Source organism: Lemur catta, chromosome 5 (assembly GCF_020740605.2).
Source record: "Lemur catta isolate mLemCat1 chromosome 5, mLemCat1.pri, whole genome shotgun sequence".
NCBI lineage: Eukaryota > Metazoa > Chordata > Mammalia > Primates > Lemuridae > Lemur > Lemur catta.
Genome location: NC_059132.1, coordinates 62,813,163 through 62,833,166, shown reverse-complemented (window position 1 = coordinate 62,833,166; position 20,004 = coordinate 62,813,163). Strand labels below are relative to the sequence as shown.

The window sequence follows — 20,004 nt, the reverse complement described above, 5'->3', positions numbered from 1 at the left end:
CTCAGCATGCAAGTCTCTGTGAACTTATAGCCCAGGGGTCAGAAAGCTTTGTCTGTATAGGCCAGATAGTAAATATTTTAGCCTTTCTGGATCTGTAAAATCTCTATGGAAACTATAGACAGTCACAGACAATATATAAACAAGAAAGCATTGCCAGATTTGGCCTATGGGCCATAGTCTGCCAACCCTTCAACTAGTTCTTTTTCACTTTTCCAAATTATTTGGAAAAAAAACTGACTGATTCCCTGTGTGTCAGATGTTCATTCCTGATCCAGTAATTTTGAGAAGAAGGTTTAGCATTGCCTTATTGGCCTACACACTGGGAAGAAAGATGGGCCTTTCCAGAAGAGTGACTCAATTTTGTTGTCTGAATTGGAGCAGAGAGAGTTTGCATGACTCACTTCCAGGCTTCAATATGAGTATGGATGAGGAAAATTTCCTAAAAGCTGGGGCACGCTGAGGCTACATTAAGCTTTATAGGAAAACTATGCAGTCCCAATTCCAAAATGCCCAGATCCTTATGACAGTGGCCCCAACCCAAGCTTTTCCATGTTTGCAGATGGTCAACATAACTATAAGGACCTGTCACACTTCAGCTGGCTACACAGGTCTAGGAATGGCCTCTGTTGCAGGAATAAGAGGTTTTTTTTGACTAAGTTGTTTTCATGTGTCACACATTAGATGTGAACTAAAAACAAACCATTAAATATTCCACTCTAACAACATACCAACATAATAAGTGTAATGAGCAGGTTCGCTGCATCTCTGACCGTAGTCTATTCCATGTCATCCTTAGCCAGGGTCGGGGATGGAGCTAGCTGAGGCCTGGGAATGGAGTGTGGACACCTGGTTTGTTCCTTTTTTGGTAATAAAAAGCAATGTTTTTACATACTAACACATCAAAATGTACTTTTTGTACATTGCTACAGTTTAAGAAAGACACAGCAGGAACTGGATGGAGTTAGAGAAGGAAAACAAATGTGGCCTGAGAAGGAAGGCCTTCCACTCCTATTTAGCAAAAACCTACTCATTGTCATCTGCCAGGTGGACAAAGCCCAGTGTATATCACAGGGAAGGGACATGGGAACCATGATGCCAGCATCAAAGCCAGGTATCCCACAAACAGTGTTTGGAAGCTGAAAGGAATGAATTTTAGAGCAGATCAAATGTTTCTTTCTACACAGTGGGAGGAAGTTAGCAGAAACCTTTACCTGGTCAGCAATTGGAGTGCTTATGCTGTCTTCCCAGTTCAAATTTAATAGTTATTTATTTAGCACTTGTTCTCCAAACTCTACACAAGGCACTAAGAAGATGCAAAATCAAGAGGCTGGAGAAAGAGAACTATATTTGCTGAGTACCTGCTGCGTGCTAGATGTTTCCCACATTATCTTATGAACGCTTCCAACCGTCCTGAGACATAAATATTATTATTCCTGTTTTTACAGATGAGCAAGTTGGGATGCAGAGTATTTAAGTAACTTCTGCAAAATTACTGGCAGCGTGTAGCAGAGTTGGAGCTCAAATCCAGGTCTTTCTAAAGTCAAATCTTATTTTCTTTCCATTAAAATGGAAGTTCCCAGTCCCATCAGACCCATGGCCCCTTTTTATAACAAATATTTTGTAAGGCCTCCTTTATTATCCTGAAAAAAAAATTCAATTGAAAACTAATCTTCTAACATACATTAGTTTTTTTCAAAAAACAATAATATCTACACAAAAACTGGTACACAAATGTTGGTAGTAGCATTATTCATAATAGCTAAAAAAAAGTGGAAAAGCCCAAACATCCATCAACTGATGAATAGATAAATAAAATGTAGTATATTTATACAATGAAATATTATTCGGCAATAAAAGGAATGAAGTACTGGGACATGCTACAACATGGATGAATCTTGGAAATATTATGCTGATTAAAAGAAACCAGTCACAAAGGACAAAAGATAGTATGATCCTATTTATTTGAAATCCAGAACAGGCAAATCCATGGACATGGAAAGCAGAGGAGTGGCTGCCTAGAGCTGAAGGGTGGAGGGGCTGGGGCTGAAGTCTAAGGAATGCAGGATTTCTTTGGAGCATGAAGGAAAATATTCTAAAATTGTGGTGATGGGTGCATAACTCTGAATATACTAAAAACCACGGAATCATATTCTTTAAATGGGAAAATTGTATGGCATGTGAATTATATCTCAATAAAGCTGTTTTTAAAAAAGCAACAAAATAATGTCCTGGCTGTAATGCAAAGAAAAATAAATCATAACAAAACAACATAAATCATGACATGTAACAACATGCACTAGAAGATGTGATGCAACGTATCAATGAGTGCACTAGCAGATATGATGAAGTACTCAGGGACTTCAGCCTACATAGAATCCCCAAGAATGTGACAGTTACAAAATACAGACTCAATCAGTGTTTTATATTAGTGATGGAAATACCATGAGCAATATTGCTGTTGGTGAAGTGATTTTCCAAAATGGTGAACAATTCTTGGGCAGGCACTTTGCTTTATTAGGCAGGCAGCTTTTTCTCTCTCTCTCTCTCACCCCACTCAAGGGCCTGAGATGGCTCTGTGGGTGGGTTTGACTCCAGAACCACTCAGCGCCCCTGGGGGTCTTGTGGACTAGAGACAACTTTATCCTGGCTGAGACCATCTAGGGCCACTCTCTTCAGATATTCTGCTGTTCTCAGTAGTAGCATGGTAGTAGTAGTCATGGTCATCATCATCAAAGTGGTAGTTATTTTTTTGAATACATACTCTGTGCCAGGCACTTTTTATAAATTTATATTCAATTTTCACAATAACCTTAAGAGACAGGTAGTCATTATCCCCAGTTTCCAGATGAAGAAATTCATCTGTGGATTTAACAAATTTGTGTAAGTCCAGCAGCCACCCCTAGTACAGATTTCACGTTCCTACTCTTGCTTCCTTCACACTTGCAGGACAGGGGCAACCTATGGGCTTTACCCAGCGCTTATGCATATATATATGTCCCTGCTCCCTGCAGGCAACCTCGCCCCTTGCACCCTCTGGATTCAGGGCTGTGCATCACACACCTGGCCCCACGCTTCATCCCACGACAGCCACCCCCTCAGCAAGGAGAAGAGCCAACACTCAGTAGCTCCACCAGGCAAAGACCAGCCACTCTGCACCACCAGCTGCCAGAGCCCGGAACACAGCCCATGCTGAGGGCAGGTGGCAGAGCTGCTGGGCATGCAGAGCTGTCTTAACACTCAGCTTTGCTCTGGACACCTTCCACGTTGTGGAAGAAAAGCCAAGTCACTTCTTCCAGGCCCCACAAACCAGGCAGCACACACAGTCCCTGTGCCAGCAAAGGGGCGGGAGCCATGCACCCAGGGCCCTCCCCGGGTGCAGGGCCCTTGCCTCCCCCACTGCGTCCCCAATCTCTTAATCACCACTTTGTGCATCCGAAAAGTCAAGAGAAACTCCTTACACGGGGCTTTTAAAAACTTTTATTTTTCACTTTTTTTAAGAGAAGGTAGACATTTGGAACGTTTTTCCAGGTCTCCACAAAAAGCCCTTTATGAAACAATCTAGGCTTCACAGCCTTAGCATCCCCCAGCTCTCTGAGCTTAATCACAAAGGAAGATGATTTGGAGCCTTGAGGTGTGGAGTAGGGTAAAGTATGAGGCTCCTTTGATGCCACCTGCATGCATTAAATGGACCAGCAGCTTCTCTAACTTTTACTTGTAAGGGACTTGTAAGCTAATCAATGCCCCTTCTCTGCATGTGATTGTCATTCAAGCTACAATCAATGCTTTTACCAGCTTGGCTGCTCAGGGCCCCTGGGGCTCCTGATTGTAAGGAAATAACTCCTCTTGGAATGGGGCCTTCCTCCCTCCACCTCTATGCTTGGAGGAGCCTGGGTTCTGCTCACTGAGATGTAATTAGCACCAGGACATCAGGCAAGAAAAGCCTTTTTTCTGGCAAGAGACAAGGGGCCCTTCACATGTAATTGTAAGTAAACCTTGAGCCTTACCTGGCTTTTTGCACACTTTTCTCTCACTTCCAACTGCTTCATTTCTTGCTTCCCACAATTCTGGGTTGGCAGTGGGGACATGGGCTGCTATAGAATGGGGTTTAAGAGTCGGTGTTTAAGATTCAGTTTTTTGGTAATAGACTGCCTAGGCCATGAGCTGTGTGACCCTGAGTAAGTTACTCAGCTTCTCTGAGCTTTACATTCTTTATTTGTTAATTGGGGCTCATAACACTACCTACTTCCCAGTGTTGCTCTGAAAATTGAATAGAAGGCATGTAAAGTGCCTGGCTTATAGCCAAAGCTCAGAGGTTGCCTGTTCTTATCGCCTTCTCTCAGAAGGCCCCTAACCATTCTCTTCCTCAATTTCTTCACCTGAAAACTGTGGATAATACTACCTTTGAAGACATTTCACAAATCAGGAAATCTAAGGTGCTAAGACCATAACTTTGGCATATACCATTAGAGAGTAACAAGAAAAGTGAGAGAAAGAGAAACGCCAGTGGAAGCTCCCCTGGGAACAGGAAGCTATTGTAGCCAAGAGAGAAAAAAAAAATGATGAAAAGGAAAGAAATAAAACAGCAAACTCAAGCTAAAGGGGTCCTCAACCAACACCAGCAGCATTGGAAAAATTACGAAGAGGCTAAAGTTCTCTGGGTGCTGCCCGGCTGGACAGGTGTCTGGTGACACTGGATCAGGAGCGGTTTCCAGGGAGCGGGAGAGTCATAGGCTAGTGTTTGCCATAGAGCAGAAGCTTTGTAAATATTTGCTAATGGTTAATGAAGAGATCACAGCTCAGCTCTTAGAGGGTGACAGAGATGTCAGTGGCACTGGGAAGAAACTGAAAGGGAACTCCAGGATGTTTCTGGAAACTAATCTATGCAACCTCTGCTAATGGAAGATCAGTTTGCTCTCCTAGAAAGTTGCAGGGCAGACCTCCTCCCCAAAGTGCACCCCCCCCTCCAGCCAGGAAATGCCAAGAGGCTGAATGAGAAGAGCAGGTTCCTCTGGTCTCCCACTGCCATCCTGGGAAAAGGAATAGAATGCCAGTGTTTGCAGGGGAGGAGCCCAGATTTATAGTCCCAGGAGTTCTCAGAGTCTCCACGAAGCCTACCTAATGAGTGTTGTATATGAACTATAAATATGTTTTGTTACATAAGTTCATCATAAATTTGAATCACTTTAAATGCATGTTTTCAAAGTTGTCACAGGTTGGGTTCACCAGAAAGCCAGCTCTGAGACGGAGACTGGTGTGCAGGAGGGTTACTGAAGGTGCTCTTGGAATTAACAACTGTGAAAGAGAAGGGAAGGGAGGAGCCCGGATTGGGCAGAGGGAAAGTTGAGCTGTGATGCTGTCCTAATGCAGGCCTCAGCCTACCCTGAGGAGAGTCCTGAAGATGGGGTGACCGTCGACGGCTATCCTGGGTTGGGGTGAGGGGCTGGACCTTCATGCTTCTTGATTGATCAGGTATTGGATGAGCCTCCAAAGAAGGGGGTCTGACCTTGAGTGAGCTGGCTTTCAGTTGAGACAAGTCCCTCAGGGAACTGAGAGCTGAAATCACCTGCCACTGGCAGCTAAAATATGAAACCTGTTATTCCTAAAGGGCAATCTGGGTGGTACATTCCAGCATCCACCACAATTGCAGAGCATAAATTAATAGAAAACAATAATGTAGAAAATAAAAAACCCTCCATGTCCAAACAGTCATCCCCAGTACTGCCTAGTTCCTTGCTGTGCAGAGCATTTATGTAAAATTATGTCAATCATTCACTTACTTGTTTATTTTCTCTCTCCTTTTTTAGACTGTTAGCTCTGTGGGTCAAAGCTCCATGAGCCAAAGGATGGGGACTTGGTCTTACAAAACCATCAACCCCGATCATTTCCTGATACACAATGGATGCTCAACAAATACTGAACAAGTAAACAAAATGAGAAACCATAGCCCGAACACTTGGAATTTCAAAAACAGCATGCTGGGATAAAACTTGCAAGAAACCCACATGACATGTGGGGTTTTCTCTGCTTTGCTTCTGTCGGTTGCTGCCCTGGTGGCTCCTTGCGCATTAATGCTAACAGCACAGAGGGGGCCAGCTGTCTGGGCTGTCCTGACATCCCTTCATTCACCTCAGGGGCTTATTTTGTTTGCCTTTCAGGAGTGATTGGAGAGCTAACTTCTGCCCATAATGCAATTAAATAAAATTGGATTTAGCAAGATGGAAGGTTCTTCCTCTTGCCCTTTCCAGGCAGAATCAACCTAATTAACGTGTTCATGCTCCCAGGACTTTAAATCTCTTCTCTCTGTTTCAATTAAACTTACTAGTGACATAGATTTTTTTTTTTTTAAGTTATTAGACGGTTGTGGTGGTTTGCAAAGCCTGTTCAGAACAAGCCATTTGTGATACCCCCAGAGTGGGTGCTCCTTTAGCAACAGGATGGAGTTGATTGTTTTTCTTACTTGGATAGGCCCAACCCAGTCAACCCCAAAGTTGTCTTTGTGACAGCCACTTCTGGACCGTAAGACTGCCCTCAGACCCCCAGGCACTCAGGGGTGCTGGTTTCTAATCCTCCACGCCACTCGGACCCACAGAGCTGAGAAAGCCAAGCTCCCTTTCTACCTGCTAGCCCAGCAGGAGGGTGAGGGGCATGGCGGAGGGTGGGAAGAGGCCAGGGTGCTGCAAAGATGTCCGGAAGGCCTATTTCTATCTGAACATTAGGCTCTGTATGACCTGCTGCCTGTCACGGCTAAGGTCTGTGCTAAAAGAAAGTTAATTTCGTTTCCTAGGAGGCTGCAGGGGCAGACCTTGTCCCAGAGTGCACCATCCCTCCAGCCAGGAATCCTAGGGGACCTCTGTATTAATCATGCCTTTTTATTTTCTATAATTTGGATATGTTGGTATCTTGGGGCTTTGCTGACACTGGAGAGATGGTCTCTCCCAGAGCTAACCATTTCCTTGAGGTAGTAAAGGAATCACCTGGAAGTGTGCATTTCACATGCAAACTAACCAATTCAGCCCACCCATCCCACAACCTCCTCTGAGTGGGAGTGGCTGTCATGCTCCAGGCTGCTGTTCCCCTGATCACCCCAGGGCCAGGTACAAGACAACTCTGGAAAGCTACTATACCAGAGCCCACTGAAATTATTCAAACTAGCTAATCCTAAGCCTGGTTTCCCTGCCTCACCCATTTCTTCTCATGGGAAACACAATAAAAGCTCTTGCCCACATTCTCCCCTAGCTCTCTCTGTTTCCTGACCTAACCTGGTGCTTCCCGGTGTGGCCCTGCATGGCATGATACGTCCCTTTCTCTACGGGAACTGTAAGTAACCATCTTTTCAATGGCAGTCGTCTCCTGATGTGTTGACCTCACCATACCTGAATACTAATAAAACCTACATTTAAAAATAGCCTCCTGGGCCCTCTGCTGAAAGACAAATTCCCCTCTAGCTGTCCACCCTGGTGGAGGAGAGCCATCTCTCCCCTTGTATCTGACCAGAGCCGCAGGCACACACAGCAGAGCCCACTCCACGCTCGCTCCCAGCCAGCCTCGAAGACAAAGCCTCACACTGAAGGGTGAGCTCCAGTTCCAACTCTGGAAACTGTCTTCTCCTCACAAGTATTGACTTAATTTTTACACATTTTAAGGACCCAGTGAAAAAGAAATCCTCAGGGACACATGGTAGAGGAGAATAAAAAGCAGCTTAGAAGACAACTGAAAGGAGCATGTGTCCAAGAGAAGAGCCTTTTCTTGTTCATTTTCAGGAACCTCTGTGCGTACTCATTCTGCACTGCCGGGCCTGGGGTGGCATCTCTTAGAGCTAATTCCCAACCCTACGTGGACCATCACCGCCTCTAGCGTCTGATGAAGTCTAGGGGGCAGCTTTACAGAAGAGAGATTTTATATGAATAAATAGGATACAGAATATTATAAAGAAAACTAATTATATTAAAAATATTTGTTAAACAACTTTTGATACCACGACATAGCAGGGGCTCTTATAATTACCATAAATTTGAAGTAATGACGAGGGTGATGATGTTTTACAGTACCAGCAATGATTGTAAACTGATCTCAAAATATCTGTGGTTTCCATTGTCCCAAGAACGGCTAATACAATATTGTGGTTTGTTGCATATATTCAAAATTGATGGAAATGCTAAACTGTAAATGACGTTAATGAAAATAATGATTTCAATTTTTTTCCCCACAATCTAGGCTCACAGATGCCCTGCATCCTCCCCAGCTGAGTGTGCTTGGGCCACAGCAGGGTTGGCTTCAGCTCACCTGGAGCCCACTCACGTCCTTGCTTGCAAATGGTCCTCCCTGCCCTCTCACCAGGAGGGCGAAAAGCCAGGCTCTTCCATTGTAATGGTGGCAATGGGAAGGCCCCATAAGGGTACCTAGAGGTACCCTTATGGTAATCTAATGCAAACTGCAATTAGAACGTACAGATGGATTATCCTAGTTCTATTCAAACTTGCAACCATCCAATAACAGCAAGGACAGTGCCCTTGGAGAAAACACACTTCAGCTCTACAGGTTTTGAACAAGAGTTTCTAATTCATGTAACACATTTTCAGGTGTAGCTTAGAGATACAATCTCTATGTAAATTGCACCTAACAGAAAGCTACAAATTCAAGTTGTGATTATGAGACAAGATAAAATCTAACCTGAGACTAAGAAATCCTGACATGCAATCTGTGGGTCTCAAATGCCTTGTTCTATATTTAGAGCCCCGGTGATTTTGGTGGCAGTGTCAGACAGTGATCAATATTCCAAAACCCACGCCGACCACCCTGGCTCTGGGCTAGTGATGGCCATTCGCACAGAAGCTGAATTCCCCCATTCTCCCATGTCTGCTTGTGATGCAAATACCACATAGCTCTTAACTCACCTTACTTATGGCGCCAGATTAAATTATGGTGCATTTCGGTGAATCGAGCCTACTCTTGCTGTCAGCTTTGTGACATGGTGTAAGTGCGCTGAGCAGCAGGAGGCCGGGATGTTATAGGGATGCAGCTCAGTGAGCAGCAGGCCTGTACTGTCAGCGAGGAGAAGAGAGGGCCAGGCCACCTCAAAGCATGGCTTTTAGTTACAGTTTTGCTTCATCCAGTCAAAACTCAGGAGAGACAAAAAACAAACAACCCTCCCCACCGAACACACACAGAAAGATTAAAAAAAAAAAAATCTTTCTCTCCCTCCTTCCATTGTCCTTTATTTCCTTACTTTGTCTCCCTGCTCTGGTTTTCAGTAGTTTGGGCAAGGGGTTGGGTTCTGGGCTAAGGAATTTAGGAGGGTAGGTTTCTATTTGGAGTAACTTAGGAAGAACAGGACCCCAACATGGCAGTGACAACAGTGAGGGTCTAGGAAACCTAAGTTTCTGTAGCACCTTTCGAAGAGAGTAGAAATTAAGGTCAGCACCACAATCTAGAGCCTTCTAACCAGGATTCCCCATGGGGGCTCCCTGACGAGCTATAGAAGGTGGTGGTTCATGTTCTTGCTTTGAGGGGAAAAAACAAAGCGGAATAGATTGAGAATGATTAAATGCCACTATTTTTACTGCAGGGCCACACTTAGGTAGTGCTTTCCACCTAGCAAGTAAAAAAGTGTTAAACAAAAAATCCTTTCAAGGCCCCCTCAATTTAGGATTTTCACACTTGGGATTGAGGACAGATGTATAATAACTTCTCTGTTGAAAAATCAAGGCTGTCCTGCCTACTGAGATTTCTTGTTGCAATTCATTTCCTCTTTTTTTGTGCAAAAGAAAATGTATCACTCTGTTTTCCCTTCAGTTGCAAAATTGTTTTCTCTGGGAATACTGTTGTGCAAATGGAGCATTAAAATGAATAGTCAACAAGTGGAGCTGGAACATACGGGGAAATGAGCTAACACAGGGCAGGGTCAAAGTCAGGAGATACCTTTTCCACTGCATGCTATTCTTCTCTTCCTAATGAACCAGGTGTCCATTATCCTCTTCCTGAATTTTTAGTGGTCAATTTTTAACTCCAATTGACTTCTCTCCAACATCTGACACATGCCTGACCAATTGCTGGCCAATGGCCCATACTAAGTAGACCCAAACTGATCAATGTTAAACTAAAGAAAAATAAAATTGGAAAACCATCCTGCTCAATAGTCACATAATGGATGCATCTCAAAAAAAAAAAAAAAAACAGAAGTGATACCTGGATTATGTGGCCCTGCTTTGTATATCTGAGATGGAGCGTGAATTCTTTATCTTCTTATTCTTAATTTAGGCCTTGTGCATGGCTCAAACAGGAAAAACCCCCATGATCTATGATTTAGTATTACAAGATTCCTAGACCCCTCCTAACAGTGGTTCTGCTCATCTCACAGGGTCTTAGGGTTTTCTGGAAGGCTCTGGCCCTTGCTCCATGAGTGGCTCTCTGCCTTCTGGCCTGTCCAAGTGGTCTCTCTGAGACCCGCAACTCCTGAAAGGGCTCCATTGCTCTTCTGGCACTTAGCTTCATGGGGTTCCTGGGTGCATAGTTCTCTTCACTTCTACTGGTCCTTTACAAGGATAACAGGAATCAAGGTGGCATCTGGTTTGCTGAAGTCCCAAAGGACCTTGAGAAGTCAGTAAGTCCACTCTCTGCTTTGACGGTACCTTTGTTTGAGGAACATGCCATAAATTCTAACATATCCACAAAACAAGCACAAAAGCCCACATATTTTGAAATGAGATTAGGAAGGAGGAAAGGACACTTGGATGGGAAGAGCTTTGGTGCAGCTCTTTTTTGAACATTATTGCTTAAAAAAATATGCAATGACTCCTACTGCATACAGAGTTCCAACTCCTTAGTAAAACTCAGGGTTATTCATTTTCTGGTCTTCTACTGCTTCTCTCTTCAGGAACAGCTCTTATGCTAAAACCCAGAGAGGTCCTAACCAGCAGCAGGTGTGTCCTGTACCACAGTATTCTAAGTGAATGTGAACTTGACTGCTCTGAGACTGAGCACGTACTGTATCTCCCCCTACTCCCTATGGTCTGATATGGGTCATATCATACATTTATAGAGGGTACCCTGTACTTATGAAGGTATTACTTCCAGGCCTTGCACAAACATCACCTCCTCTGAGGCTTCCTGAGCATCACAGATGGAACTAATCCCTTTCCATAGCACTCTTATCACGAGTGTGGGCTCCATCACGTTGTGTTACATTTAGTTCAGTTATGGGGTCTGCTTCCCTCCCCATGGCCTTTGCTCATGGAGGCACATGATCAGCTTTGTCTTCTAATGCTTCTCCCACTTGACAGCCATTAAAGTATGTTCCCATCAGCATTTATGACAGCAGAGCTACGCTTGGAGGAAACAATCTTGTGTCTGTCTGTCCTCCTGAAGTCATGCAATGGCAGCAAACCATCCAGTCTACATTATTGGCACTTACTCATACGCCAGGCACCCAGGTAGGGGAGGTATAAAGGATAATGAGGGAAATAGTGGTCCACACAAGCCCCACCTCCTAGGACTCTTCTCTCCAACAGATGAGCACTGTGCTTGCCCTTCGAATCACACATCATTGCTCACACCGCATCCCTTGCAGGACCCTCAATTCATAGTAATGGCAACTGGATCAAATCTATAATTCTATACCTTTCTGTTAAATTTTATCTTTTTTCCCCATGATGAGAGCAGGCAGTGGCATTAGCAAGTTACATTTATTTATAATGGTTCCCAGATTATCTGAGAACTGAAGGAGGTCAAAATTCCACTTGTAAAATCATGTTATTGGTATAAATATACATATGAATAAAATACCTTCAGCCTATAATGTAAGTGAATATTTTTGAAATGTCTTATAAAGAGTATTATTTTGATTTTTTACAGATGTCAAAGTATTCTCTCTTAAAATCACACATTAAAAGCAAATATGCAGACAGAAATTAAAGGCCTTCAAAAAACAGGAATATTCATAAAACCTCATTCCAATCGACTATATACATTAATCTGGGCACATGGTAGAATCGGCTGTGGGCCTCTCTCAGTCTGTTCTTAGCTGTGCTTGTAGATGGTAGGCAAAGGTCACCAATCAACTTTAAATGTATAATTCTACACAAGGAAGGAAGAAGTTCCCCCTGGGAGACTGTAAAAACCATACCCAAGATCTAATATATATAATTTATACAAATTATTTATTAGTGTGCTCTGTTAATATAATTACAATGTGCAATTGCATATACATCAAGAATAAATTGCTATATCGAGTCATGTGCATATTTGACACAGGTACATTCAGCGGTACCCCATGGTCTGCTGGGTGGTGTTACTTGTGTGAGTGTGTGTCCAGTTACTTCGTTTACCTCCAAAAACTCATCCTGCAGGGCAATCTGTAGCTGCCTCAGAGAAATTCAAGTAGGGCCCATGGAATCATTGCTGGCTTTTGTTAAAGGCATATGAAGGAATGTTTAGAACTCAAATGCTAAGGGTTGGAGGAAGACCAAACAAATGTGCTTCAATTACCAAGAAATGGATCTGTTTCTATACTCCAAGGGGAAAAAAAAAAAAAGGAAAGAAAGAAAGAAAGAGAAAGAGGAGAATAAAGCACCAAGAGAAGAATGCCTGGGAAGAAGAGGTGTTGCCCTCGGCTCCTCTCTGATGGCTAACAAAAGCACCCTGCATAGGAAGACTTCTGCAGCGGTGACCTTTACACAAAAATAAACTCTTTTTCTGCTTCTTCCCCAGAGTCACTAGATTTGCTGCCTTGCCGGCCATCTTTACTGGAGGACCGTTGCTTTTGTTCTTGACACTCCTGGGCCTGCTTGCCCCAGCTTCTTCTTGAAACTGAAATAGAAAAGGAAGTCGTTCAGTTTAGTGCAAAGTAATACCAGAGGCCTGATCAACAGTGGGGTGAAGCAGGAGCCCTGAAAAGTGGGGTGAGGGGAGGGGCTCAGGATGAATTTTCTCAGAAACAAACACGCTATTATGTTTAGAGACTCGAGACAGAAATTTAAAACAAAAGCAGAAACAAATTAAAACAAGAAGACACAGAAAAACCAGTCTATGGTAGAGTGAACCTATCATAGATGTGGTCAAGAATCTGAGAGGGCCCCAGAGGGAAGGGATGGTAGGGGAGAGAGGGAGACGCAGGAAGGAGGAGCACCCTGACTCTGTCCTGCGCCAGGAGACCTCTGCTGTGTGAGGGGGTCGTAGCTGTCCCCTCACACGGCAGAGTAAACAGGGAAGACACAGTCTAGGCACTGGCTGCATAGATGTCCCATTTGATGCCTTCTGTAGATTTAGGGCTGGACATCCCTGTTTTGGGGGGCGGGATATCAGGAAACGCCCCAGGAATCTTTGTTAGACCATTCTGTGTCTCAGAAAACCTCAGTTTCACTCTCTAAGCATCCTTGAAAAAATAATGTCTTATGAAAACAAATTAAATACTAACTATGATACATTCAACCCTTTTGGAATCAACCTCCAGGTAAAAGAATTACCATTATTATTGCCTGTTTTGATTACATATAAATATGAAGAATCTGAGACTTTACAAAGCATGATGGGAGAATCATTACTGGAACTGAGCCTTTGTTATGTGTCAAGCACTTTCAGTTTTATTATTGCTACTCCTCACAAGTACCCTATGAGATACGTTTGACCACGATCTAAGCTAGATCTGTCTCTCCAAAGCCCATGTTCTTTCCAACTAGAACACAGATTCACTGCTATGATATTTTGGGAAAAGGTTCAGATGCTGTACTCCAGCACAGTTATTAAGGGTTATTAAATACTACTCATCTTGTCTATCGTATAGACACCATTTGAGCTAAAAATACCAAACCACACACTTTGTGTGGCTTAAAGGAAGATGCAACTACCTCATCACTTGGAAGTTCAAATGATCCAATGAAAAACATATTGTATTAGTCCTAAAAAAAACTATAGGATTCATCTGATGCTTCTTATCATTTTGATTTTTGCATTCTGCTGAAAAACCCATCTTGCCAGGAGCTAGCTATTTAAATGTTTAATCTACTGAAGAGTGTTACAGGAAGTAAAAGCTCATTAAGCCTATAGTCAAAATGCAAACATAATAAAGTGCTTCTCTTGCCAATCGGAAGTTAAAGCCAGATTCTGATCTCTAGACAATAAAAATTTAACTTTTTAGTTAATGATATTAAGTTGAAATTACCCAAAATTTTGAAAAGGAAAAACTTTTTCATAAAAGTATATACTTTTTTAAAATTTGATTTTTTTTTTTGTTCAACAGCTTCAGGCAAAGTCTCAGATGGGAGAAGAAAGCAATAAACAAACATTACAATTGATTTCTATATTTTAAGCTTGGATTAGGTGAAAAAATTAAAGGTATTTGTTTTATTGGTCCTTTGAAAGCTGTTAATAAGCCAGGTTTACAGAAAGAAGGTAAATAAATTTCTATAAATATTTTGCCCTTTATCATAAAACCAGTTTGATACTCAAACAGTCCTTTAAATACTAAGAACAGGGGGTAGGGGAAAGATGCATATCTTCACCATGAAGATATTCTACAATAAATCCAACTTCAAAATAGATCATTACTTGTGATATTTGCTAGATAGTTTTTTTCATTCTATTTTAATACCAAAATAAGTTGTTCATCTATATAAATTGACTCAAAAACAAACTTTCAACACTACAGGTTCAAGAGAGAAAATAAATATGGTGACATAGTGCTCATTTCTCTTCAGAGCAAATATATTTGTTCTAATTCTTAGATAAAAAGAATAATCAAATTTTTATCCTTCCCAATATTTTAGCTTCTTGGAAATCTCAGGTCTAATTCATGTTACATGATATGACATAAGAGTACTTTCTAAAAATAGAGAAATTCATATAACCAAAAATGCTTGTTCTAGATAAAAACTGAGATACTGCAATTTATCCAACATAGTTACTAAGAGGAAAAATGGCATGTTCTTTCAAGAGGGCTGACGAAGCATTTCACTATGGTGGTAACATTATTTAAAAATTCATTCTAAGTATATTCACCTTCATTGATTAAACTCTACCGACCGTGGATGTGTATGTGATGAGACTAGTCCCAGGCTGATACGTCCTTAGTTTAATAGGTAAGCATCATTCATGGATAGAAAAACTGAAGTACAGCAAGATCAAGGAATTAAAATTACACATCTAATGTAGTGAGTTTGGAAGCCAAAGTGCTTGGTCTCCCAGGCTCCAGCCTTGCTAGGCCAGATCCCCAGTGCAAACAACTTTGTAGGGGGAATGTCTTTGTCAAGTTTGTTTTTGAGCCCTTAGGGAGCATCTATTTGATTGCATATGATTAAGATACTAATTACAATAATATTAAAGTAGGTTTGGTCAGGCTTCCATTAAAGGATGGTCTAAACAGAATTATGTCTGTTTGAAACGTAAAACTCCAGAGTTTATTTTTCAAATATTTATAAAATTCAGACATTTTACTAATTTAGGCAGGCCACCTCCTAGGCAGCTTGATTTAATGCTTGATTTTACACATAGGAAAAAAATCAGATTGTTTTACAAACACCTCTTCAAGGCAACTATTTGTACAGTTAAGAGTGCTGGAGCATCTCTATGCATGTGTCCATACACATAGTTTTTACCATTCCACATACCATTAAAATTAATTAATAGAAGATACTCGAGTAAATGAACAGGTAATTTACTCAACACAAACACTCCATGTATAGTCACACATTCTGTCGATAGTGGCAATAATTGGTGCAGAGAGGCTCAAACGTGAAATCTGTCATTCCTGAAGATGATTTGACTTTGCATATATATGCACTAATTTTAAAGCTCTGACACATGCATATAAACTCAGAATAAGAAATGCATATGAAAATTTGATATTTTCTCCACTGTAAGCTCCACTGACATCCATATTGTCCAGGAGGAAAACATTACGATGACTTTAAAATAGTATTCAGTAGTCAGCCCTGATTTTTTTATACTTTCTAGCAAGAGCCCCAAATGCCAACCAACTGTTAAATTTATCTTGAAGAACTCGTATAGGGGAAGTAGAACTTGGATCTGGTAGAAAAAGTAGAACAGAGCATTGGCTTACAGACTATAAGCCACAGCCAAGTATTTGCTGGCTACAGGTTGGATTATGGAAGAGGCAAGTGATATATAAAAGGAATCTCGGAATCAGATGCCCCATGCAAGTAAGAGCCATTACAACGCACACAGGGCCGAAACCAACTATTTTCTTCAAGAAAACAGGATATACTCTAACAAAACCATCAAAATTTACAATTAAATGGAGAAAGGAAATGATATGAAATTAAAAAGATGCAGTTACAGATATTTCTAGTAAAAGAAATTAAGCATTTTACCTGTCAAATCAACATTAAAATAGCCACACAATTAAAATAATAATCATGATAAAAAATATGCAGCATGCTTTGAGAACAATAGCTTCTGTTTGTTTCACAAATATCTGATTTAGGGAAATAAGAAAGCTGTTTTAGTGTAAACAAAGCTGTTACTAAAAGACTTAAAAGAAAGTACACACAGTGGATTTAACACAATGGCTCTGCTAAATGCTATTTTTTAACCGGAAACTATTCAGAAAGCAGACTGCTATGTAGTTCTCAAAGGTGGAGACAGTCAAGTGCTAGGAATCGGCACTAACAAAACAAAATTAAAATATTATATATAAAATAATTTTAATTGAAGCTCCTGTAAAAATTACTTTTTGATGCCTGTCATTATTTCAAGAAGTCAAAGCAGAAAAGCAAATACAAGATGGTCCTATTTAATTCCATCAAAATTTGACGCAGCCCATCACAATGAGAATTTAAAGCTAAAGGGGTCATGGAAAGATCTGAGACAGACACAGAATTTCTTCTCCTTGACTTTCTGTGCTTTGGGTTATCTCTGTGTCTGTGTCTTTTTACTCTAACTCAAAGCCTTACCGTATGATCAGTGTGGTACTGGAAGATGGTATCTCTTTGTGTGTCATATAAAGTGATTTTAGTGGCCTCTTGAAGAAGGACCATTGCATCATTGGTGCTTTGTTAATATCAAGTGATATGAATCAACAGATATAATAGTTCAAATGTAAACTTCCAGAATCCAGAAACACCTATGTAACCTATGTAGAAGAGTCAGTAAAGAGACAGAGATTCTGGCTTAATACAGTGTCAGAAATAACTCTACCTCTCTTCAGAAAATAACTGTCTTAGGGGTTCATTTATGCAACTTTTCTATGACCGAAGATAACAGAGGTTTTCTTGGCAGTATCAGAGAAGATTCCTTGTAGAGAGAAGAACTATGTTTCTATAAATAAATCTACTACACAAGAAATAAAAGTGAAGGGCCAACTCAGTAGGTTTACTCTAGGGCAGGTGCTATCTGGTCCAAACAGAAAGTTCTTTCCTTATGTGACCTATAGACTTTGGTTTATGCTGTGAGTGGCGTCCTTAACTGCACTCTGTCACCTAGCTAGTATGTGTGGAACACCAGGCATGTAAGCACACATGCCTTATCCCTTGGTATTGGTTGAGAAGGCAGGCTCCCAATGTTGTTGCTGGTGGGCGGTTGGTTGATGCTTTTTAAATTCTATGTCAAGGAAGGTTCTTAAAGACAACAGTTCCCACTTGAGGTATCATAACTCATTGGGCTGTTAAGCTGTGAGGTGGATCACAAGATATTTGTTATCAATAATAAAGTGTTAACATCTAAGAATGGTTTATTCCTTTGCAATAAAGACAAGGTACCCCTACAATAAGGTCGCTCCCGTTAACTTGTATTCTGAAATGCTTTCTTAAGAGGCAGTGAAAGGGATGGAGTTACAGCGAGAATGCTGGGCCATGCATCGAATCCCTGGAGCCTAAATACGCTCATCAGTTAACCCCTGATAAAATTTTACAGGAAGACAAAGTCTCATTCCAAAAGCGGAAGTCCTTTAAGGAAATCTCACATATCAGAATATTTTATATTCTTTAAAGATACTATGATTTCCTTTAAAAGATTTTTGAAGTCATATTTATAAAAAGTTATTAACCAGGAAGCTGACGAGTACATTAGTCACAGGAAAGACATTTCCTCTCTGAGTCAGTAATGCTTGTTCTAAAATTTCCCATCAGAGGATAAAGCTGATTTGAAATCTGTCTTCTTTTCATCTCTTGGGATGTTTTCACCAGAAGAGAACATTATAGAATTTACTGCTGGGCCAAATGGAAGACAGGAGTCATACAGAACTGCTAGAAAACAGAATAAACTGTTTCTGGAGGTTAGCAAGTTAAATTGGTCCTTTTTTTTGTCTTACTAAAGGGTCATAAAATGTCCACTAAAAGATCATGACCCACGGTCTGCATTTATCAGTGGCTTTTAATTGATCCTTTCCTAAAAGAGTGTAAGGTGTTAGCCAATATTCTCTAAGGATGTAAGTTCTATTACCAGAATTTTTTTTTTTTTTTTTTTGAGACAGAGTCTCACTTTGTTGCCCGGGCTAGAGTGAGTGCTGTGGCGTCAGCCTCGCTCATAGCAACCTTAAACTCCTGGGCTTAAGTGATCCTACTGCCTCAGCCTCCCGAGTAGCTGGGACTACAGGCATGTGCCACCATGCCCGGTTAATTTTTTCTATATATATTTTTAGTTGTCCAGATAATTTTTATTTCTATTTTTAGTAGAGACAGGGTCTCGCTCAGGCTGCTCTCAAACTCCTGACCTTGAGCGATCCACCCACCTCGGCCTCCCAGAGGGCTAGGATTACAGGCGTGAGCCACCGCGCCCGGCCTATTACAAGAATTTTTGATCCAACCACAGGTGAAACCTAACAGAAGAATCAGGATCTAAAGGAAGAGAATAGGAGGCATGACCCCAAACATAAAAACAAACCTATATGATCACAAAAATTTAAGGACAAGTCACCAAAGTAACTTAATCCTCCTAAGAATTTCTAATTTTAGATTTTTAAGTCAACATTTTTTGCCCCAAATGGAAGGACCATCCTGTTGCTGTTTAGAAAAACAAAAACAACCCAACTCTTTTGTATGACTAATCCCTGACCCAGTCCCATAAGAGAAGGTACTCAGTTAAAGTTCATTTTTGTTAGTGCCAGTTCATAAGCTTCGGGTCAGTGGGGGATGATAATTGAAGGCTCTAACCATTTGTTGGCTGTGACTTCCTGTGCCCAATTGCATTCACTTCCTCTTCTGCAATGGTGGAGTACAGTTTTGAAGATCTTTTCCCTCTACTGGAAGGCTTGCCATTGTCATGATCTGAATGTCTTTTGTAATAATCTCCTCTTTGCACTACTGAGGAAAAGGGATTCATTTTACCCTTTATATTAGCACATACATCAATGTGTTGACATTAATATTAAAAATATTAATATTAAAATGAAATATCAGCTTACCCGCCCCACTTAGGATTCAAGGAACCTACAGTGTTGGTCCTGGGCAGATACAGCATTATCTACAGAATTCAACAGCCAACATTATGGAAATGTCGTGCAAAATGAGGTGAGCTCTGAGTCTGCCCCAAAAAGGTGCTAACAAAAAGACCCCAGTATTACCATTTTGATTCCACAATGGATTAACAAAAATCACATTCACTATGGAATAATCCAGAAGAATCATAGCAATTTACCTGTTTCAGAAATTAGTTGGGCACGCTAGTCCAAAGGGAAGCACAGAACACGGAAATGAAGTAACCAGCATGAATAATATATAAGAAAACAGAAATGAGCACAACAGAACAGTTTATAAAGACAAGATAGGATTCACAGGTGGCTACCATTCCTAGGCCACCTTAGTGGACAAGCTGATAAATAAAGTCAGACTCTTACCACATCTGACATTTACAGAATGTCCTCAGACTTCATGTATATTTTCAGTCCAATTTCAATACAAAGTGACACCATCAGGATGATCCCTGTGAGTAGCTTATTCTGGATTCTGGATAGGAAAGTCACAATCTCCATAGCTCTGCCATCCCTACTATCTGACTGGAAAGACGGGAGCATGAATCGTTCCTCATATTTGCTACTGGAGAGAGTGAGGAAGGGAA

At 41.2% G+C, this 20,004-nt stretch overlaps 1 protein-coding gene across 5 annotated transcripts in view; it reads right to left on the bottom strand.

Annotated features, from left to right (window-relative positions):
* Positions 1 to 11,729: 11,729 nt before the first annotated feature.
* CARMIL1 (capping protein regulator and myosin 1 linker 1) overlaps positions 11,730 to 20,004 on the bottom strand; it is a 302,767-nt gene continuing 294,492 nt past the window's right edge. For 3 of the 5 annotated variants that reach the window (XM_045551918.1, XM_045551919.1, XM_045551922.1), the window contains 2 exons: positions 19,101 to 19,250; positions 11,730 to 12,804 (listed from right to left, as the gene is read on the bottom strand). In XM_045551918.1, the coding sequence (XP_045407874.1) occupies positions 12,668 to 12,804; positions 19,101 to 19,250 (287 nt within the window). In that variant the 3' untranslated portion in view covers positions 11,730 to 12,667. The remainder of the gene's footprint in view (positions 12,805 to 19,100; positions 19,251 to 20,004) is intronic. The other 2 variants (XM_045551920.1, XM_045551921.1) reach the window with 1 other exon arrangement.